The 22,919-nt window shown below is 48.8% G+C and overlaps 2 protein-coding genes across 3 annotated transcripts; both read left to right on the top strand.

Moving 5' to 3' along the window:
- The first annotated feature begins 1,606 nt into the window (after positions 1-1,606).
- On the top strand, positions 1,607-4,275 carry kazald3 (Kazal-type serine peptidase inhibitor domain 3). Its single transcript, XM_028997255.1, has 4 exons — positions 1,607-2,102; positions 2,860-3,020; positions 3,104-3,251; positions 3,317-4,275. Exons 1-4 carry the CDS (start codon positions 1,652-1,654, stop codon positions 3,400-3,402), a joined length of 846 nt encoding a protein of 281 aa, XP_028853088.1. The 5' UTR covers positions 1,607-1,651; the 3' UTR covers positions 3,403-4,275.
- Positions 4,276-9,087: 4,812 nt separating this feature from the next.
- Positions 9,088-18,657, top strand: dok2 (docking protein 2). 2 transcript variants are annotated; one of them, XM_028997204.1, is made up of 6 exons: positions 9,088-9,456; positions 11,231-11,359; positions 12,322-12,489; positions 13,764-13,890; positions 17,047-17,222; positions 17,328-18,657. In XM_028997204.1, the coding sequence occupies exons 1-6, from the start codon at positions 9,277-9,279 to the stop codon at positions 18,261-18,263; spliced, it is 1,716 nt and encodes a 571-aa protein (XP_028853037.1). In that variant the 5' UTR covers positions 9,088-9,276; the 3' UTR covers positions 18,264-18,657. The 2 variants fall into 2 exon arrangements, with proteins under 2 accessions (XP_028853037.1, XP_028853038.1); XM_028997205.1 differs by having other exon boundaries at positions 9,173-9,456; positions 13,764-13,878.
- The last annotated feature ends 4,262 nt before the right edge of the window (positions 18,658-22,919 follow it).

Genomic DNA, 22,919 nt, shown 5'->3' with positions numbered 1-22,919 from the left:
TCGAAGAGTGAAGAATAAGAAAAGAAAGAACGTGTAACAGTTTGAGATTTTGGATGCATTTTTATCATGTATCTCGGTCAGGAACTGTGATCAGGAACTGTGATCAGGAACTGTGATCAGGAACTGTGAGGCACTTCCACCGTCACCTAAACGTCTGGAAAGAGTCGTGCACGCGTGGCGGCCCAGCAGTCCTGCGGGAATGGCTGGAGAAGAAGGTGGTTCGGCAGGCTGGTTGCCCAGAGGCCTAGCGGGCCAGTGGTGGCCTAGCTGTCAAGGAGGTGGCTCCGTGATCAGAAGGTTTGCCGGTTCGAATCCCGATCCGCCAAGGTGCCACTGAGGTCCCCTTGATGAAGGTCCCGTCCCCACACACTGCTCCCCGGGCGCCTGTCATGGTGCCCACTGCTCACCAAGGGTGACGGATAAAAGCAGAGGACATGTCAACTGCTAAACAAGGACATAGCATGAAACGAACCAGAGGGTCACCACAGCCACCACCACCGTTACAACTACAGCTTCAGGGATCTTCAAATGGACCAGTAACATCATTATGGACACGTAATCTAGACCATGACACTGACTACATCCTGGACTCCTCCAACCCTACAACCGTAGGACTTATTATTATATCGTCCCCAACCCTGCACTGACACCGTTTGCAGACTCACTCTACCCTGGAAGGGGGTCCCTCTCTCTATCACTCCTTCCCAACGTTTCTTCCTTTCTTTTTTTCTCTCTCCTAGAGTTTTTTTGTGTGGAGTTTTTCCTTGTGTGCAGAAGGGTCAAGTGTGGGGGTGTCAACTGTAGGGCCTGTCAAAGCCCATTGAGACGTACTGTATGTGATTTTGGGCTATATAAGAAATAAATGTTGTTGTTGTTGTTTTTGTTTCACCATGACACCGCGTGGCAATCACTTCACTTTCACTGGAGGGCTTCACTAGAGCAAAAAGCAACTGTCCAGATGAGAACAGGTGTGGAAAGTAAGTTGAAGGAAGCTTAGAAAAAAAAAATAATAATACACAATTAATACAGATTCGTTCGTTTCCCCACTTTGCGTCGTTGTTATTGAAATGTTGTAGAAACGATTTGTGTAGTCGGGCTCCCTCTAGTGGTGCTGACGGGACAAACGTCTTCATACTTTTCTCATATTCTCACCTACGGTGTGCTCGACTGCAGTCAGTGAGGAACAATATTCACATTGGGAGTCCGCTTTTAAAGCTGGTCGTAATGTTGCTACATTATCAGCTATATAAATAAGATCAGATCATTTTGATTGAGACCATGAGACGGATAGTGAAACCTCATTGGCCGCCAGTTCGGAGTGGGCGGGGCTGGGCCGCTTTTAAAGCTGGTCGTAATGCTGGTTTCATTTACAGCATTTATCCAGAGCGACTTACAGTCAGTACTTACAGGGGACAGTCCCCCCCTGGAGACACTCCGGGTTAAGTGTCTTGCTCAGGGACACGATGGTAGTAAGTGGGGTTTTGAACCTGGGTCTTCAACAAGATCAGATCATTTTGATTGAGACCGTAAGACGAATAGTGAAACCTCATTGGCCGCCAGATCGGAGTGGGCGGGGCTGGTCCGGAGTGGGCGGGGCGGGGTGTCCCAGGTGGACACGCCGGGACCGGAGCGCCGCCACACGGAGGACACCATGTCGTGGACCGGGCTCGTCCTGCTGCTGGGCGCCGGTCTGGGCGCAGCCTTCCCCGCCTACGAGTACGTGGACCCGGACCTGGACCCGGACCTGGCGACCTTCGACTACTACCGGTCCGCGGCGGCGGAGTGCGGCGCCTGCGTCCCGGAGCTGTGCCCGCCGCCGCGGGGCTGCCGCGCCGGCCTGGTGCCGGACGCCTGCGGCTGCTGCCGGGAGTGCGGCGGCCTGGAGGACCAGGCGTGCGACCTGCGCGGCGCGCCGCGGCGACGCGGGCGGTGCGGCCCGCGGCTGGAGTGCCGGCGGCTGGACGCGGAGCCGCGGTGCGTGTGCGTCGAGCAGGAGCCGCTGTGCGCCTCGGACGGCCGGACCTACATGAACGTGTGCCGCTTCCAGGAAGCCGCCTTCTCCAGCCCGGGACTCAACGTAAGCGCTGGTCCATGCAAGACGGGTATTACTCTCCAGTCCTCTCTTCTTCTTCTTCTTATTATATTCATACTGTCATTACACCTCGCACTGCACCTGGTATACTCCGAGCCTCCAGTACTGCTCGCCTGGTCCCTCCATCTCTGAAGGTAAAAGGAAGACGCTCATCTAGACTCTTCTCCGTCTTGGCCCCTCGGTGGTGGAATGAACTTCCAGCTCAGTCACTGAGCACCTTCACACGGCAGCTCAACACCTTCCTCTTTAGAGAAGTAGCCTAGTGGGTAACACACTCGCCTGTGAACCAGAAGACCCAGGTTCAAATCCCACTTACTACCATCGTGTCCCTGAGCAAGACACTTAACCCTAAATTGCTCCTGGACTGTCCCTGTAACTACTGATTGTAAGTCAGGGCGTCTGATAAATGCTGTAAATGTAGAGAAGATTTAGATGAACTTGTAACCTTCTTCTCGTCTGACTTCTGTATAGAAACTAGAACAGAGTGAATAAAAAGATTGTATTCATAGTTGGGGGTCCTAGTGAACCAGAACTGACCACTTCATCCATGGTGACATGGAAGCACGTTGTAAGTCGCTCTGGATCAGGGGCGTCTGGTAAATGCCGTAAAATGTAGATGTAGATGTCTTCTCCACAGAGAACATCAGTGACGTCACCAGACCACAAACCTAACCGTTCATGTAAATGACCTGACTAATGAACATAATTACTGCTCCTCTTTATTGTAGGCTGAGGTGGAACCGCATGTTCTCTGTTCTTCCCCTCAGTCCCGGTCATCAAGGTGCCACCGCGGGGACACGTGAACGTGACGGGCAGCAGCGTGGTGCTGCTGTGCGAGGTCTTCGCCTTTCCCATGGCGCTGGTGGAGTGGCGGAAGGAGGGCAGCGACGTGGTCCTGCCCGGGGACGACCCGCACATTTCTGTCCAGGTGCTGGGACGCGCTTAGTGAGAGTGTTGCCTGCTAAAAACGGTGTGTCCCGATCTGAAGTCCGTCTCTGGCCTGTCCCGCAGTCTCGGGGTGGGCCGCAGAAGTACGAGCTGTCCAGCTGGCTGCAGATCGAGGAGGCGGGGCCAGCGGACTCCGGAACGTACCGCTGCACGGCGCGCAACCGCCTCGGCAGCGTCTCCGCCGCCGCGCCGCTGCGGGTGCTTCCGCCAGGTGAGGAGCGCTCGACCTCTGACCTCTGACCCCTCTGAGGCTGATGCCGGGTGTGGTGCTTTCAGGTGAAATGGCCGCCTACCTGAAGGACGACGTGAGAGCGCGGCCGGGGTTCCAGCACATGGGGGACTACGACGAGGACTATTACTAAGGGGACGCGCCGCCAGACATCAGACTTGCACCGGATTACAGTACGCCACCCGTCTTATGACCTTGCAGGACGTGTCAATCGATGTCCAGGAGAGGAAAAAGCCGCCTGCACGTCGTGCGGAGGCCAGTCCGCCGTTCATCCTCGTCCTCCTCTTCATCCTCGTCCTCCTCTTCATCCTCCTCCTCCTCTTCATCCTCCTCCTCCTCTTCATCCTCCTCCTCCGTCCTCCTCGTCCTCCTCCTCCTCCGTCCTCCCTCTGCTAGATGTGGAATGCGTGTCAGGCCCCCGACTTTATGGACGCTTCCACATGCCGTGCGAGTGTGGTACACGTCTGGGTTTGTTAATGTGCTCGAGTTGCCAGATGGGACTGATGTTTCCAACCCCGGGAAAAAAAGGATCCAAATCCCAAATCCTGGCAAGATGAGTGAACCCCCCCCCCCCCCCCCCCAGAGTTTTGGCTTGCGGGTCGACCGAATACCCACACGGACGAAACCGCTTTTCAGCATGCAAAACAACACAAAAAAAGTCCAATCTGGCAACACAGGCCCCGCAGATGGTTTTAATGTCGGGGACAGAAGGCCCAGGAGCCGCTGGGTGACCTTCGCATGCACGTTGCACCGTTTTACCGTTTCCTCCTTTCGTTCGATATATATCCTGCGGTAAATTACGCGTTCTTTTAAAAAACTAAAGTAGAGCTGCTGTCCATACATCACACGGGTCGAGATTGTAAAGTCAGGCCCCACCTCCATGACCCTGAGACCATGTGATCGCTGTGGACCCAGAGCATGCTGGGATGTTTATGACCTGTAGAGCAGACCGTTGCCTTGACTGGCGTGTAAAGACGTATTCTAGAAAAGTAAATAAAGGGCTCTTTCTCACTTTACAGACTCGGTTTTTTATTCTAATCACGTACAGATTCTGGTTATTTCTTGTTTGGTGGGACTGGTGGGGTGCTGGCAGCAGGGGGTAGTGGCCTAGCGGGTAACACACTCACCTATGAACCAGAAGACCCAGGTTCAAATCCCACTAACTACCATCGTGTCCCTGAGCAAGACACTTAACCCTGAGTGTCTCCAGGGGGGGACTGTCCCTGTAATTACTGACTATGAACCAGAAGACCCAGGTTCAAATCCCACTAACTACCATCGTGTCCCTGAGCAAGACACTTAACCCTGAGTGTCTCTGGGGGGGGACTGTCCCTGTAACTACTGACTGTAAGTCCCTCTGGACAAGAGCATCTGGTAAATGCTGTAAATGAACAAAGAAGACCCAGGTTCAAATCCCACTAACTACCATGGTGTCCCTGAGCAAGACACTTAACCCTGAGTGTCTCCAGGGGGGGACTGTCCCTGTAACTACTGACTATGAACCAGAAGACCCAGGTTCAAATCCCACTAACTACCATGGTGTCCCTGAGCAAGACACTTAACCCTGAGTGTCTCCAGGGGGGGACTGTCCCTGTAACTACTGACTATGAACCAGAAGACCCAGGTTCAAATCCCACTAACTACCATCGTGTCCCTGAGCAAGACACTTAACCCTGAGTGTCTCCAGGGTGGGACTGTCCCTGTAACTACTGACTATGAACCAGAAGACCCAGGTTCAATTCCCACTAACTACCATTGTGTCCCTGAGCAGGACACTTAACCCTGAGTGTCTCCGGGGGGGGACTGTCCCTGTAACTACTGACTGTAAGTCCCTCTGGACAAGAGCGTCCGGTAAATGCTGTGTGTATAATGGCTCCTGGGAGGCCTCAGAGAATCTTAGTTTAAAAGGGGCTGAACCTGAAACCAGGTGTAATTAAGTCCTCGTCTCTAATTAAGAAGCAGCCGCCGTCCTTTCATGTCCAGCAGGTGAAGGAGGTGCGGCGACGGCTGTAATTACCGGAAGGAGCTAGAAACGACCTGTCTTCTCCGAAGAACGAACCTGGTGCAGATCCCCCCCCCAACCCGAACGCCCCCATCCCAAGGGCTCCGGAGAGAAATGTGGAGAAGCCATTAGAGGCCGGGAGAGGGTCTAACGTCTCCTGGAGAGCTGCTACGGGTGCGTGGAGGGAGGCCAGAGCGTAAAGCACACTCACACCGCAACATTCCTCGTCCTCCTCGGCCAGGATGAGGAGGGCCTCGCTGCCCCACGCTGTGCCAAGGCTGCAGATGGAAGGTTCCGGGCCCGCACGGTGCCGCGGCAGGGTGGTGACCTGCTGGAGACCACGTTACCCGTCTCTGGCGAGAGACTGCTGGAGTCCCCGGCCTGCTAAAGTCATTTCCGAACCCGGCGAGGGTTAAAGCTGCTCCACGCAGCAAATGTACTCTACAGGCCAACGGAAATGACAGAAATTGCCCAATAAAAACACTGGAAAAACAGCAGGGTAAAAAATGTATATAATATCAAGTGGTTTCATTTGCTTTAATGTGATGAATTTGCATTTGATTCCCAAAGTTACCTTTTATCAGCCATGGGTGGATTTAAGAAAAATAATTGGAAAATGAATTGAAGTGCTGAGATACATTCTCAATCGTTTTTATGGACATTTTTATTTAGAAATATGAATAGTTTACAACGCAATTCATATTTTCACGATGACATCAGCCAATCGGTGTGTGCCGAGGTTGAGCCGGCTGTGTTGCCGCTCCTGTGCTCCCTGCGCAGCAGACACGCCCACTGTCGTGTCTCCGCCTCCGCCTCGTACGTGTGCGAGCAGGAGAGGAGCAGCAATGGAGGACCCTATATCATTAATTACGTCAATGTGACATGACTGGAATTTATTTTTATTTAATAATGAACCGTCAGTCTAACCCATCAAGGTAAGTAGGCGGGACTAACGCTGACCCGGCTGGTCGGAGGACGTGTCCCTTCCAACATGGCGCCACCATTCATGGGTATGAGATGCTGAACCTGAAATCTACTTTCAGGCCAAGATCTAGACCGGTAGTGGCACGCTGGAAGGGACACAGGCCCCGCCCACGTGATCCATGATGCGCTGAGTATGCCCGTATGACATAAAACGACAGATGTTTCAATGTCTGTCAGATATATTGTCATATTGAATGCATTTCCATTTTAAATCATTCATGGCGCATTTTATTGTTTACTTGTTGATATATTTATCTACTTGATTTTGCGATTCTTGTTTTTTCGCAGTGAAACGCTGCTCTTTGCTCGACGTGCTGGGGGGCCCCCCTAAAAAATGCTGAAGAGCACGAGCTGCACTCCTGTTGTAAGAACGCAGGACGTGTTCATGTAATAAGACTCGTTTATTAAGTGCGAGGGTCGGCCAGATCCACCGCGGGGAAGGCGGTACGGTCCCTGTCTCACGCCGGGAGTTGTCTCGAGGCGCAACGTGAGAACAGCGACGCCCCGCAGCTCGCACTGTGCACAAGAGGAGGTGTGAGGTCTGACTGAGAGAGAAAGAACGTGAAAATGAGGGGGGAAATATGCAAGCAGAATAAATAAAAGGCCCTTGAACAGATTTTTGCGGCTTTTGGTTTTAGTTTGTTGTGGCTGGTTGCAGCGCCGAATTCTATATTTGGTCCCTGTGTCTTTATAGGCCCGTTTTCTGTTAAAAGTTCTTCAGATGTTCCTATAAGGAACGGTCTTTGGACAGTGGTGGCCTAGCGGGTAAGGAAGTGGGCACGTTATCAGAGGGTTGCAGGTTCAAGAACCACCATGGTGCCCACATGGTCATGGTGAGTGTCTCCAGGGGGGACTGTCCCTGTCACTACTGGTTGTAAGGTGCTCTGGGTGTCCCTGACTGTCTCCAGGGGGACTGTCCCTGTCACTACTGGTTGTAAGGCGCTCTGGGGGTCCCTGAGTGTCTCCATGGGGCACTGTCCCTGTCACTACTGGTTGTAAGGTGCTCTGGGTGTCCCTGACTGTCTGCAGGGGGGACTGTCCCTGTCACTACTGGTTATAAGACGCTTTGGATAAGGCCGTCTGGAAAATGCTGTAAATGTAAACATGGCAATTTATTCAGTTTATTTGAATGAGTTATGAGTTTAAAGACCATCTCCCGTCCCCCAGTCATCCATATCCAGAGGCAGGACCCACATCCCACAGCTTCTACTGCAACATGGTCCCTGTGGACGAGGACACTGCCTATATTATTTTTAATTTTATTCTACGCTAGTGTGTTGCCTGTGAAATTATTTGGAATCTGGTCACACTGTACACACTGTACACACTGTACTAACTCTACACAACTCAACAAGTCGACATGCGCGAATCATAAAACACTAAATATTACAAACGGTTCACTTACAGCAAGAGGCGCTCTGCTGATGGTGGCCGGGCGGTCTGACCCATATTTTGAGCGACAAAAAATGAAACACATTGCATTTTAATGTTTTGAGCTACAACAATCATAATTCTGAGTTTCTGAACACTATAACAACTTATTAGCAGGGTATTGCGATAAACAAGTGTAAAAATGTCCACAGGAAGCTGAATCACACTACAGCACACCAAAGGTCACATGATCAGCCACCACATGAGCGGTCATATGAGAGAACACACCTACTCATGCATGGGGCACTGGGTTTTTTGGACTATTTTTACATTGCAGAACAAAATTGAAGAACTATAAAATACCACCCATGCCCCGCCTCCTCTCACCTCTCTCCACTGAGTTCAAATCCTTGATGCTGCCTACAGGGCTGTAAATGGAAGTTCTCCCTCTTACACCAACACACTACTAGCCAGATACACTCCTGCACGCCCTCTCAGATCAGCACACAAAACCAGACTGCAAATTCACGGGGTCTCCGATCCCAATCGGCTCTGTTCTCCTTTGTTGTCCCCGGCAGGTGGGACAACTTGTCCTGCTCCATTCCACTAGCCGAGACTACCAGCACCTTTAAGAAGCAGCTGAAAACCCACTTATTCAAAAAGTATTTCAAACGAGTCGAACACTAACACACACACACACAAGAAAAAAAACTTGTCTAACGCTTAAAAATTGGTAGTAGCCTAGCGGGTAACACACTCGCCTATGAACCAGAAGACCCAGGTTCAAACCCCGCTCACTACCATCGTGTCCCTGAGCAAGACACTTAACCCTGGGTGTCTCCAGGGGGGGGGGGACTGTCCCTGTAAGTACTGATTGTAAGTTGCTCTGGATAAGGGCGTCTGGTAAATGCTGTAAATGTAACAGTCCCCCAGCATGTTCTATTCCTGACAAGTTCGGCCTTATCAGGGCTCTTAGTTTTCGAAATCTATAGAACCCGAATGAGAATTGCTGGTGTCTTCACCTTGTAAGTCGCTTTGGATAAAAGCATCTGCCAAGTAAAGTAGAGTAAAGTCGAGTAAACACCCACAAGTTTCTGCAGTACAGATGCATCTGTGTCCTGTACCAGCCCTCGTCATCGTTCTCGTAGCCACTCTCATCTGCTAGAACGATAAATAACAACTGGAAGCGTAAATGTGGCAAAATAAAGTGAATGTTCTGAAATAAAATGCGTGTGTGGCGGGTGACGTTGGCGGGACACCTCTGTCTCCTCAGGTCACAGGACCTTCAGAAGCTCTCCAGGCTCCGCTCGGGGTTGGTCTGAAACGAGGCCGCCGGGTGGAAAGATTCGCCGCTCGGCAGGATGTTGTACTCTGGCCACAGCGTCAGACCAGAGAGCTAAAAGTAGCTAATGTTCCGCCCGCGGCGAGAACCGAGACAACAAGACAACCGAGACACCCCACCGCAGAGTCAGGAGACCTTCTCAGGAGGACAATATGACCTGAGTTGGGCTGTTCGGCGTCCTCCTGAATAAAAAGGCCAGGATGTAAAAATAGAAAATGTCCGATTGGCTGTGAGCGCGAGACAAGACAGAGTAGGACGTAGAAACCAGAAGTCATGAAGTTGGCTAATCTCTGTGGTGTCGCGGAAGAATGAAAGTGCAGCAGAACGACGAGAGCACACAGGAAGTCGGGAGCTCGGTGGTTGTTTGCGTCACACCGAGATGTCTCGCTGACTCGGTCGGACGTGGAGACGGAGAGCTGACCGGAGACATGGAGGGGGACATCGGGAAGAGGGGGCTGCTGTACCTGCAGCAGCAAAGGTTCGGCAAGGTAGGCGACGACCGGGTCAGAGGTCCGCGGAACATCTGCGGGGCTTCTCAGAAGCTCCGTGAGATGAAGGAGAAGTTCTCAACGCAGGAACTTTTTCAGGACCGAAATCGTCCTCACTGTCTCACGTAAGGTGGTCGAGAGAAGCCGAGTGCGGCAAATATGAAGTATCTCTCGTTTCTTCACTTCGTTCTCAGTCCTTCGTTCTCAGTCTTCAGCTTCGCTTCGAAATGGTCAAGATATATAATAACCCAGCGAAGTCCATGAAGTGGTGATGAACATCTGCTGCGGTCCCACGTCAGATATGCGGAATGTCACGATGTGTTTCGCTTCTGTTTACAGCGAGGGGGAGTAATGACTAAACATGAGTCGATGTTGCATATTGGCGGGTTCTGTCACAGTCCAGAAGTGTCCTTTACGGCGTAGACTCGATCAGTTTCCTGCTCCTTCTGGAGAACACCAGCTGGTGGACGCAGCAGTAGAGAAGACATTTTTGTCCCTGGTCATTTCCTGGTCGTGGGGTAAACCGGGCGTCTGCACCAGCAATACGGTCGTGTCGGGAGCAGAAGAAGAAGAAGTAGGTGATGCGTAAAAATCCAACAGGGGGGCGGCGGCGCGTGTGGCTACACTTTACAAAGGGGGGGTGGGGGTCAAAAGGTCATTTGATTCAGCACCATAACAGGCACTTTTGTCCCCGTCGTTCCAGTCATGATAAGTAGGCGAGATTCCATGTGCTGCTGCTTGTACATGTGCAGTGAGGACACCAGCTCACAACAGGGAGCTATTCTTGCGACCAGGTGATTGTGGGTGGTGGCCTGGTCGGGAGGAGTAACTTCTGAACATGAGGAACATCTCATGTCTTATCATACTCCCAGGTGCCTTGTAGTTTGACCCGTAACTGTAAAAAAAGTTCCCACAAAAACGTTTTCAATGGACGCATTTCCACGGGATATATATCTCCAACGTTTGAAAATGTATGGCCTTTCGAATGTATAAGGACATTTAGATATGAGGCCAGATTCAGTGTTAAGTAGGTCCTGTTAGATGTGCATCAGAGAGGTGGTTACAAGGCCGAATGCCTCCTCCGGTCTGTGAAGGTCAAACATCGAAGATGAGCTGAAGGTGGTTGGAACTGAGGTCAGAGGCTGGTGTGCAGGCTTGTGGCTCAGTTATCAGACTACCCCTTTTTATCTTCTTCTTTTGAGTGACAGAATGGAAACCGATGACGTGGGAGATGGTCAGTGCATTGAGAAAGTGGCGTTTCCAAATAAAAAAACAGCAAACTTCTCAATTTCCTCATATCTAATAGGCCGTACACCATGAGACTGGAACCAGAGACCTTTCACCGAACCAAACTAACGCTCTTATACAGTTGTGTACTGTTGAGAAATGAGAAAGTTCCATTTATATAAAATAACCTGCCTCAACATGTCCATTTAATGTCTTCCCTACTTCCCTGTTCAGGCAACGCTGGTTAAGGGAACTTCCAAGTGCTTTGTTTGGAACCCCCTGCCACGTTCCTTCCTTATTCCTACCCCATAGAACAAAACTATGTAATCAACCAATAATTTAAACAAAGCAAAATAATTCATATATGCTCTGACAACAACGTTTCACACTCTTGGTTTCTTTAAACCATCTTAAGGTGGATGGTGAAGGTGGTTTTCCAAAATTCCACACACGTTAGTGATCATCAAGATGAAGATTATAATGTGTAACGCAGTCGTGAGGGTAAAGAGTAGAATTGCACTTTACGTTCTTTTCCTCCGTTTTACAGAAATGGAGAAAGGTCTGGTCTGTCCTGTACAGAGAGAGCGCCTGTTCCATCTCGCGGCTGGAATTCTTTGAGTGCAAGGATGGGACGAGCACCCTGGAGAAGCCGCCTCGCAAGCAGGACAACAAGAAGGTCAACCAGACGCCGGCTGCACTCGTGTAGACAGGGGCCAATTCTTTCTTTATGATTGCCTGCTGCTCTCCTGGGTCTCACACACACACACATACACACACATACACACACATACACACACACCACTGATTAAAGACTGCATGAGTGGACTTTTTGTCATTCACCATGTAACAGCAGCAGAGCAAGAAAGGCCAACCAGTCCCTCAGTAGCAGAGAACGTACAAAGCGGGGGCACAACTTAACAATAACTACATAATAACTACAATAATAACAACAAAATACATGATGTTCTCATTTTTTTATCATTTTACATGATATTTGCATTATATTTACATTATTTTAACCTCACCGTCATATTATAAACGTATATAACACTCAACAAGACAAGTATTTGAATGGTCACTTCTATGCTTTTTGTAAATATAATATTGTCAAATACAGTACGGTTCCAAAAGGAAATTCAAATTCAAACATTTCTTTACCATCATCAGGGTTGGGGCATGTGTCACGGCGATACAAATTCAGTCTTTAGGGCAGATACATCAAATAATTCTTAAAAATGTTTTGTCCCAATTCCCAAGAGTACCTGTTCTAAACGCAGATGTGAAATGAAACATTTTTTTCACATTGATGCCGAGTTGCCAGGTGCGGTGTTTTAAACAGGGCGTCTATTTTTGGGTGAAATTGGTAGTAGTTTGTAGTCACGTACGTAATTTGTCATAAAGCTCATGTGTAAGAGGGTCATGTCAATGCTGCGCAGAGCACATTTCTGCTTTTGGCCTCAAATCAGTAATAAATAATATTCACATTGAAGCTGAATTGCAAAAAGTACAGTTCGCCTAGAAATATTGCAGGAAAAATGTATACAATTATACAGCACAGCGATTTTACACATGCATTTTAAATGTATTTTAATGTGCTGTACTGGAATTTGCTGCTGGAAACGTATTTCTGTTTTGCAGGTGATAAAGCTAAGCGACTGCATCCGTGTGTCGGAAGTGGTTATCGAGGGCTGTCCACGCGACTGTGGGCCTTTCCTGGTAGAGACCACAGAGAAAATGTTCATCTTTGCTGCGGAGAATGCCGAGGTGGAGGACTGGACTCAGAAACTCTGTGAAATCGCCTTTCCTGTATGTGTAGCTCCCCGAATGCCACTGTTTAAATGCCACCATATGAAATGTCATGCATCAAGATTGCTCACTAATGTCACACTCACTAGTTCACCAGTTGGAATTCTTCAGATCAAGCGCTGATAATCTATCTGCATGTTTGTTCCGGTACTGGGTGTTACCCGAGATGTTCTCAGCAGAGGAGGGTGCTCTCCTGGAGACCTTATGGATTTCGAAATTTATTTTAAAAACAGCAAATGCTAAAGGAATTTCTGAAATGCCTTTTTTTTACTCAGCATTGTATTTAGTTCTGAGTGTCTGAGTTGTCGGAGTGCTGCAGCTACTTTTCAAATGGTTAATTCCTACCTGCAGCCACCATTTTTGCATCTTCTAGCAAGATCAATAGCCAAGAGTATATTAGTGCTGTGCGCTGGTAGCTGCTCTTCGGTGTTTGTTCCTCAGATAAGCAGTTACGCAGCATCAGAGTTAAACCCACCGCGACGATCACTATGATCTCCTCCAGGAATTTCCCCCTGAAAACAGCTGTTTTACTTACATTCTTTTAAATGAGAAGGTGTTCTGCAGTTCAGTGGGGCCGATAACACAATGTTCCCTGACTGAAAAAAACATCAGAATCTGGTAAAGTCGCCTGGCCAGCTAAGGTTGACCTTTTGTGACCTGCAGGTTTTTACCACGCTTGCTCCACCAGCTAAACTACCAACGGTCATTTAACAGGCCAGATCTGTTTTTTTTTTCTTTTTCTTTTTTTCTTAAAAAAAAGTGAAGTGATGGTCACATTGTCACAGCAGCACAGCACACGGTGCACACGGTGAAATTTGTCCTGTGCATTTAACCCATCACCCTGAGTGAGCAGTGGGCAGCCATGACAGGCGCCCGGGGAGCAGCGTGTGGGGACGGTGCTTTGCTCAGTGGCACCTCAGTGGCACCCTGGCGGTAACCGGCAACCTTCTGATTACGGGGCTGCTTCCTTAACCGCTAGGCCACCACTGCCCCTGAATTGTTGCTTTAGGCTTCATTAAAAAATTGCTCAAAAGTGTGAAATTAGTCAAATTGATGTTAGTCTAATCAGAATAACGCTGCCCTAGCCATAATCTGCCATAAACTGTTATTTTATGGTGGCTCGTGGGACAGAGCGATGCTGTGGGCTGCATCTTTTCAGCGTTGATAGTGTTGCGTTTTTTTCCTGTTTCGTCACTCTGCATGCCAGACCCACACATCATGTAGGACACCAGCGGTTGCACCGTCAGCACCGTGTTTTGCTGTGTGTTCTGCAGATGAGCTGGGGCGAGCGTGCCGTGGATCCGAGGCGAAGCAGCCCGCCCGGAGCACAGCGGGAGGCCGAAGGGGTCAGCATGGAGAACAACTGCCTGTACGCCGGCAGACAGAGCGGTAAGAGAAGCGGTGAGCAGTAAGCAGATGTAGACTGAGATAAGGCGAGAGCGCTCAGCCACACTTTACTCCCTGCATTGTCCTCCTGCTAATGTGTGTTCAGAAAGAAGGAGGCCTAGACAACAGCCGTCGTTGCCACCATCACTTGCAGAAGCTCTCCTGGGAATTCCTCCCGAATTTCAATTTCAAATTTGTTCTTCGAACAAAAAAATCGAATTCAGTGCAGTACGTTGAACACAGACGTTGGACCATATCAGTGCATTAAATCTGTGAGTTCTATCATATAGTGCAAAACATTTTACATTTGGATTTATTTTCTGAATAACACATGCACATGTGAGACTACATCAATGCAAAAATCCTGGAGACTTTCACGCTGCTGAGATTCTACCTCTGTACACGTAAAGCTATCCGTAGTGTCTAGAACAGCGCCGAAGCACAAATACCGCAACGTGAAGCTGGTTCACAGACATTTTCACCATATTAAAATATGTAAATACTTGCAACTAAACCACCCACGGCTAATTAACAGCCCAGCTCTGTCTTTTTACATGTCCGTTTCTGAAACGGGAAAACTGCTAAACCACCCACAGCTATTTAATACTCGCTTTAGAAGTAGCAGCAGCTGACAACATGGATCCCCCTGCATCTACACACAGCGGCTTTCCTTGCGTGTGTAGAAACATGATGTGTGTGTTCACTCATGCTCCACTGTGTAGTGGAAAGTCAGGCATTTGCTGTTCCTGTTTGTTGTCGCTGAAAATATCACACCAGTGTCTGCTTCATTTGCAAAGTGGCTGCTTATCTGTCAAAAATGTCACATCCTGCTGTCATCCGTTGCCCTACTGCCAAGATAAGTGGCCCAAATTCTCAACTCACATTACCAAACACTTCAGTTATTTGCACACAGTGAATGCGAACATATCGTGCATTTGTGCCTGTAGAACTGATTCTAAAACATACTGGACGTTTGCAATGAAACAGATGGGTTCTGGAGAACATGCACAGAAAATCCAGCCATGCTCAGAGCTTCTGGTGCTTATTTGTGTAATTTGCGAATGCACAATACATCCCAGTGTGTAAATATGTAGATTCCATCCACCTACGGTCACAGAACCCCATTTTTGAGATTGGGGTTCAACCCAAACAGCCAGCGCAACTTCTGCTTAAGTTGCATTTTGCAACTGAAGTGGTGCAATGAGAAGAGGTGTGAGAATACGTGTCACATTTCGAACGTATGCAGAAGTCACAGAATTTACAGCCTCACATGGTGCTCTTCATGAAGATTCCAGATCCTTTAGAGGTTTGATTACAGTATGAAAGGCCTCCTCAGCTCTGTGTTCAGCCATTTTGCTCTTTGGTAGCCTTGTACAGTGGACCACGTGGTTCTGCGTGAGATGCTTCTGTATTCCAGCACATTCCATTATTGAGACTATAGGGTTAACATGTCATTTCACCGTTGTAAAGACAACAAAGCCAATGTTGTCACTTAAAGACATTGTGCAACTCCCACTATGATGATGATTAGAGACAACCCCAGCTCTGACATGCACTTGTCTTCTCAACCTCAACTTCCTGAGCAGAAGTAACACCTGGCACGGGGAGAGAAAGACACACAAGCAAGGAGAAGATCGAGGTGAATTTGATGGATAGAAGCAACTCTTCACCGCCAAGCATGAGCTGCCTTTTCATGGCCCTGTTTGCAAGTCGCACTAGCTGGTCACGGAGCATCGGTATTAAAAATAAACAAGAAGCAACCTCCACCCACTACATGACAATCGGCTCTGGAGGAGAACCAGCTTGGCTCAGAGAACCTGCCGCTGCAGAGACACGTGGAGGAAGATTTCCTGCAGTCTGCAGAGGGGAACTCTGTGGAGAGGTTCGAGTGTGAGACAGGTGCAGGCAGAGGGTCATCACTCTGAGAACTTCCTCCCAGTAGCACAATACAGACGCCGTGGCTCCCAGCTTCTCTCCAACCACAGCGTGCTCTCCTCTCTTCATGCTCTTCTTCTTTGCACAATGCTCGCATTTTTGGCAGGTGAAGCTTGATCAGATGCTCTGGGGCTGTGAGAACCTGTCCTGGTTTTTTCTACTTTTGCGAGTCTTGCCCAGAGAGTAGGTGCAGCAGAAACAGTGGGCCTTGTCATGTCTGCTGCCCTGTCTCACTGTTCTACTGTCACACCACCAAGGAAGAGGAGGACCCAGGTGAAGGTGCTTAAACCAAAACCAAACATAGAGGTATCAACTTACATTTACAGCATTTATCAGGCGAACGACTTGCAATCAGTAGTTACAGGGACAGTCCCCCCTGGGGACACTCTGTGTTAAGTGAGTGTCAGCCCCGCCCTGGCAGCTCCTCCTACCCCCATTAAATGTGTCCGACCTGGTGGACGTGTGAATTGGGCCTGGTTTTTCTGGGGATGGATGAAAGGGCAGCATTATAGGTTGGAGAGAAGTTGTGTCTGAGGCCTCCACCTCTGCTGATTCGCACATGCAAAGCTTCCCTTGCTCCTCTCTCAATCCACCAATATTTGGACATTCTCTTCCAAAGATGAGTGTCCTTTGTCCTTAATTTGAAGGTACACAGCTGATTCTGGCCCTGAGGTGTTGCTCCTTCTGTGATGGGCCATCCTCCTGCGTAGCAGCCTTTTGGTTTCCCCGAAGTACAGCTCGGAGCTTCAGTTTATTATATGCTCCAAATCCCTGAATTAAAGGACAAATTAAGCATATCAGTTTGTTTTGTCTGGTCCAAAAGCTTGAATTGACATTTCAGAGGGGTTATTTTTACATTTGATATTTTTTATTATCCCTCAGACCTTTTCCTGAGAAATCTCGAAGCGCAATCGCTGCGTCTTGACAACACACTTGCAGATATTAATGGCATCCGGTCGCCGTCGGCGACCGCTGTGCTGGAACACACCCGCGCTGAGAGCCCCCGGCGGGGCCTGATTCGCCGCATATGCGGCACATTCCCGCTGCTCCGCGGTAATTGGTGAAAAGACAGGAGGACCTGCGGAATAAATGAGAGGCAGGGGGGAAAATGGACGCTTTCCGTCCTCCTCATTGTCCAAAACACTCATGTCGGTATCGCGCTGCGCGCCGCCGTACGCTCGGACGCACGGCCTGACGGATTTAAATGAAACCGGCGGAACTTCCCTCCTCCTGCAGTGGCGAAGGACTACAAAGTGATGGTGAGACATTCCGAGGTGGCAGACAAATGTGGCCTGAAGGGCGCCTACCTGATTCGGACCGACTTCGAAAGCATCGTGCTGAGGGAGCCCAGAACCGGAGAGGTGCTTTACACGTGGCCCTACCGCTACCTGCGGAGGTTCGGCCGCGACAAGGTACGTTCCTCCACCTTCTCGTCTGAGAATCATGGTGCTAGATGGTCGTTTCTATCGTATTTCGAATTTGATCGGAATGGCTTCTCTGTCTCGGTGGTCTTGTAGACAACCTTCTCCTTTGAAGCGGGACGGAGGTGCGAGTCGGGCGAAGGCAACTTGGAATTTGAGACGAAACACGGCAACGCCATCTTCAAGGCGGTGGAGGCGGCCATCAATGTTCAAAGGTCCACCATGACTTCCAGACACAACTCAGGGGGGGCTTTGTCCCAGGAGAAGGAGACACCTGCGAACCCGCCAGCCGTGGTGCAGGACCCTGCTGTGTACAGCTTGGTGCCTAATAAATCTGTCAAATCTGGACCTTCAGCCCTCCACAGCCAACGGTCCCACCTTGAGGCTCCAGTTGACAAGCTCCTTACAGGGGTCAAGAGCCTGAACCTGGACGCCAGGCCCATGCCCAGAAAGAGCCAGGTCAAGAACTTCAACAGCTGTCCGTTGGCGGGAACCAAGGACCAAACGTACTCACAGATCACCCTGACTGACGCGGAACATGGGGACCAGGCGGAGCACGCTGCCCCGTCCACTCTGCGGGACCCTGACCCGGACTATTCACTTCCGTTTGACTCCATTGCCACGAACATCATGGTAGATCTCCTGCACACATCAAGGCCAGGCCCGGTCGGGGAGAAGTCCCCAGAGCCGCTGTATGACTCCATCGACGAAATGGCGGTTAGGACGGTGGTCAAAGTGAAGAGGCCAGAGGGCCGAGCGAAGGGCGGCTACGCCAAGGCGGAGCACATATACGACGAGCCCGAGGGCTGCGCCATGGCGCCGGCCGCGCCACCGTCATACTACGACAGCCCGGAGGAGGTGAAGGGCAACGCCTGGAAGAAGATGGGGGAGGCCACGGACCCGAGCGGCCACGAGTATCCCTACAATCCCAACGCTGACGACTACGCCGTCCCCAACCGGCCGCGGCGAGCCGTCCCTGCGGATTACGATGACGGCTCGCCCTACGACAACGTCAAGATGAAAGTCGCTTGACCTCCTGAACAGGACCGGTTATTATAGAGATTTCTCATTTCTAACAAATATTAAAATCTAAAAACCGACCTTACAAGATCTAGATTTGGTGTCTTCATGCTCTCGAACAAGAAATACAGAATACACATCACCTTTCAGTCGTGGACATTTTAAAGCACTTATGTAAATCACTGTGGCTCAGAGCGTAAATGTAAATGTGAGGCAAAAAAATACAATGAACTCGAACTCCGGAGGTTTATTTGGCCGTGGAGAAAACTGCCAAACTGTCTTCATCAGAGGCATCGAACAAAGGACATTGTTAGTGATGAAGGAACAGGAATGGATAAAACACAAGAAAATGTCATTTATGTGATTGATGTGCTCTTGTTTGTCCGATAAAGGATTTTGTGCGGTGCAACGTGTTTGGATTTTTGTTCCAGTAGGGTTGTGTTGGGAGTTGATGTTGGTGCGGCGTGGTGAACCTGGTGCAAGGTGGGCGCGATGTTGGCTGCTGAACACTGGGGGGCACTGTCCCTCTTCAGCAGACCGGCGTGTTCTGATGCCGCTCGGAGATGCCGGTCAGTAATAAAACTTTTTAATTTTTTTATTTTACAGGCATGAAGGGGCGACTTCGTGACAGTTCTATATTCCGTCAGGATGCTCAGTCAATCCTCGCATGACTACAGCAGGAAAAACAGAATCCAATGAACTAGACTACTGACATACACACTTAATAACTCATATAAACAGACCAAATATTTCAAGCAAGTAAAGAGGCACATCAACACATTTTTTTACAGATGTGGCCATGTCAATGCATATGCAAAATGTGTTTTTTTTTTTAAGATCTTACTTTGTTTATTTGACTGCAGCCTTGAAATCCCTCAATGATCTCAACGTGAAACATGTACCACCTTGGACTGTGTTTCGGAGCACCGTGTTAACAGTAACTTCCATTCCATCTAAAAACGAATAATCACACACACGTTCCGGGCTGCCGGCGTACGCTACATGACAGATGAACTGCAGGACAGGCAGTGGAATGGAATCCAGCTTAACCAGCAAAATGCCTGTTGTACCTGTGACAGGGAGCCCTGTCAGCATCGACTCTTCTCCCTGTCGCTGTCCACGTCGCTGTCTTATCTCGACGCGCATGTGTGCGAGCGAGAGGGAGAGAGAGAGAGAGAGAGAGAGAGAGAGAGACACCGAGCTCTGGATAAGGAACAGTCAAGATGCCTCGTGGTGTCTCAGGGTCCCGGGGTCTTGGGGGTCTCGATCATCTCAGCGCTACAACAAGAACAACAAACCTTTCTGCACACCAGGAGAAACTCATGGAGATAAAAAGGGAGAAGGGATGGGCGAGAGAGGGAGGGTGCAGCGGGTCCCAGCGGGTCCTCCCATTAGACCTCCAGGAGCCACAAGCAGGTCTTCAGGAGGAAGAGAAGCAGAAGCAACGTGGGCTTTTCTCAGCCGACTTTCGCCGAGACTAGACGTGTTGTCCAGCACGATTTATAGCGATTGAGAGTTTTTATTCTGAAAATATGTACACATTTTAAAAGTGTCTGGAAACCTTCTGCCCAATGGCTGACGAGCCCCTCTGGCCTGGTAACAGAATGCTGACCATGGCATTTCGCACGGCATGAAGGGGAAAATGGGACGGATATATTTCTTAATGATTGTACCGCGTGCGTGTGACTTATTGCTTTTAATTAATCTTGCCTTTGGGTTACTAACTCAATTATTGTCTTATTGTTTCCTCCCAGTCCATCCAAGTTGTTCCCGTATTGATCCAGTGGACTTGGAATTGAAGTTACGGGAGTTTGAAGTGAAGTCAGCGAGGTTACAGTGGCAAAGATGCCTTGAAGCATTTAGAAAGGATGCTAAATTGAACTGTACCGTGTTTCTCCTGAACCGACTTTAATTATATCGACGAGGGGAAAATTTGAGTCACACAGTCAAATGAATGAAAAAGGTCACTAGATATAAGTAATTAGTCTAATGAGCAATTCCAGGTATCTGTAGTGCACTGCTAATGATATCAGGTAGTGTATGCACGCTACGCCCCAGAGCCGGGAAATGAGTTCCAAATGACAACCTTATCATGATAAAAGGAAGTCCATTTTTCTTTTCTTATTTCTCTTTTTGCATTCTCTAATCAAGAATAAACTTTATCATTTATAAAGACACGATGCTACAGTCGACAGGAAGTGCTTTTTCTTTTTGGACATTTTAAGTGCCGTGTCACCACTGATTCAATAAAGATATTTGAGTGTTTGGACCAAAAAAAAAAGGTCCGACCAGAGACGCACTTTGATTTCCATTTGAGCCAGACACGACGGAGCCGTGGGGTACTGTACCATAATAAAATATTAAACTCCTGAACATAATCAGTGGAATTGTAAAAAAGTTCAGTTCCTACTCTATTTCTATACTCTATTACACATCTATTACACACTGTTTAAACCCCCACTTCTTGATTGTATTTGGATTATTATTAGTTACTGCTTCATTACATTCACCTGAAAGAAGATCGGTTATTCCTGCCTTTTTAAAACGCATACCGGCGAATATCAGTACGTCACCGTCACCGTGAGGAAAATAAAAGTGTGTGTTTATATATATATATTACAAACACACACACACACACACACACAAATAAGACATTTCTATAATTAATAAGCTGGCCTTGCATCTCGAGTCTTTGATCTCTTCGTAGCACGAATGGGATCGCGGCGTATCGCTGTTGTTACGCTACACATCACGGCAAACGCCCGCACTTAACTACGGGCGCGTCAGATCAATAATTACACATGCTAGCGTAGCAGTCAATGTCTTGCCATGGCTAATTGGCTCCAGTGGGTCCAATTAAATGTTAGTATTTTCTAATTAATAGTCGGCAAAGTGCAGAGTGAAGCACATTCCAAGCTGCCTTTGTTCAGCGTTCTCCTTCACGTTCTGTTCAGGTGGGACCGGCCCAGGTTGACTGTCTGGACTTGTGTGATTTAACCTGGATCTTATTTCTTCACAGTTAATCGAGAAAGTATGATTTTTCCCTCGTCCCATTACGCTTGTTTTCATGGTGATACGGTAACAGCTCAGTTGTATTCATTTGTATTTATGTGCAGAATTCAGGAAAACAGAGTCCCTGCCCTCAGCCTGTCTGCCCCGTTCACCTCACCGGTCTTTTTCTCCGGTCCTGATGTCCAGTCACCACCGGTCACCTCCCTGACCCGACCTCGATACGAGCTGAGGCCTCTGAACTGAAGCCTCTGTCCGGGCGTTCCCTTCGGACTCTGGGGTGTCGTCCCCCTCGTTCGTTCTGTCTGTCTTGAATGAACCTCTGATGTGTGTTGAACTCTTGCGCCTGGGTCCTGCCTGACTGACAGAAATGAGAAGTCATTTGCATACTACTTACTGTCAGAGGCTACTGCGTATTTTAATTTAAATAGAGCCTAGAACGTCTTTTAAAGCAGGTTTTAGTCTTGCAAATAATCAATAGCAACTTGACAATGATGTACTTTATGCCATAAATGAGTTAAAATGGTACAATAGTTTCAGTTCGGCATCCTGACTCAGTTGAGAACCCGGAATTGATGACATGCATCGAGTAAAAGAGAGGCTTCTTCCAGGGCTCAGCACGACGCTGCACCGGAGACCATAAAGCTTGATAATCCATCACCTGTCCTGCATGTTGAAAGCTCCAACGCTCACATTCGTCAGCGTGAAGACAGCCTCGTCACGGCGCGTCACGGCAGCCTGAGTAATGTGCCAATCTGGGGCGGAAAGAAGAACGTCCAACGCCGACCTCGCCAATGATCTTCAATTCCTTGTCTGGGGTCTGTTGAGGTTCCCTTGCACTTTGTGGCCTTCAGCTTTCCCACCATTTACTTGCTGCTGTGTGACACAAAGCCAGAGAAGGAAATCGAAAGGTCGGCTCTTCTCGTTGCCTCGGTTTGTTAACAGTCGTCATAGTAACTTGCGGAATGACAGCAGCACCTGCACCTGGTACAAATCTGTTAAATAGGCTTCATCTGCTCAAAACATCCCAAATTATTGAAAAGCCATACAATTACAACAGTAAAAAAAACTACAAACGACAACTTTTTAAATAAAATAAAATATAGAAAAGAATGAAAAGCATTTGCTCTGTTCTTATGAAGCTCTTTATTGGTTCAAAAAACCATATGTTGGAAACCAACCCGGGTGGTAGTAGCCTAGTGGGTAACACACTCACCTGTGAACCAGAAGACCCAGGTTCAAATCCCGCTTACTACCATTGTGTCCCTGAGCAGGACACTTAACCCTGAGTGTCTCCAGGGGGGGACTGTCCCTGTAACTACTGATTGTAAGTCGCTCTGGATAAGGGCGTCTGATAAATGCTGTAAATGTAAATGTAAATGTTTTTTTTTTTTTTTTATAAAAATAGCTTTTGGAGACCACAAGGGGGTGCTATAAATCCAACCAGCCCCTGTTAACACTGATGTCTGTATGTATGGCCTCACACCTGTAATGTTGTGGGCGGAGTTTGCACACTAGTTGAAATGTCTGGGTGATTAGGAAAAATCCCACAATTGAAAAGTCGTGACCGCATCTACAAATCAGACAACACCAGCATCATTCGACTCGTTCAGGACTGCTGGAACCTGGACTCCAGGAGACGTCCTTCAACACTGCTCC

This window comes from Denticeps clupeoides, chromosome 11 (assembly GCF_900700375.1).
Source record: "Denticeps clupeoides chromosome 11, fDenClu1.1, whole genome shotgun sequence".
Classification (NCBI taxonomy): domain Eukaryota; kingdom Metazoa; phylum Chordata; class Actinopteri; order Clupeiformes; family Denticipitidae; genus Denticeps; species Denticeps clupeoides.
This window is presented reverse-complemented; position numbering and strand designations above follow the sequence as displayed.

Coding starts and splice junctions, on each gene's coding strand:
- kazald3 (XM_028997255.1), top strand. CDS start 1,652: ATGTCGTGGACCGGGCTCGTCCTGCTGCTGGGCGCCGGTCTGGGCGCA. Junction 2,103..2,859: donor CGCTGGTCCATGCAAGACGG/GTATTACTCTCC, acceptor TCTTCCCCTCAG/TCCCGGTCATCAAGGTGCCA. Junction 3,021..3,103: donor ACCCGCACATTTCTGTCCAG/GTGCTGGGACGC, acceptor CCTGTCCCGCAG/TCTCGGGGTGGGCCGCAGAA.
- dok2 (XM_028997204.1), top strand. CDS start 9,277: ATGAAAGTGCAGCAGAACGACGAGAGCACACAGGAAGTCGGGAGCTCG. Junction 12,490..13,763: donor TCTGTGAAATCGCCTTTCCT/GTATGTGTAGCT, acceptor TGTGTTCTGCAG/ATGAGCTGGGGCGAGCGTGC. Junction 13,891..17,046: donor ACAGAGCGGTAAGAGAAGCG/GTGAGCAGTAAG, acceptor CTCCTCCTGCAG/TGGCGAAGGACTACAAAGTG.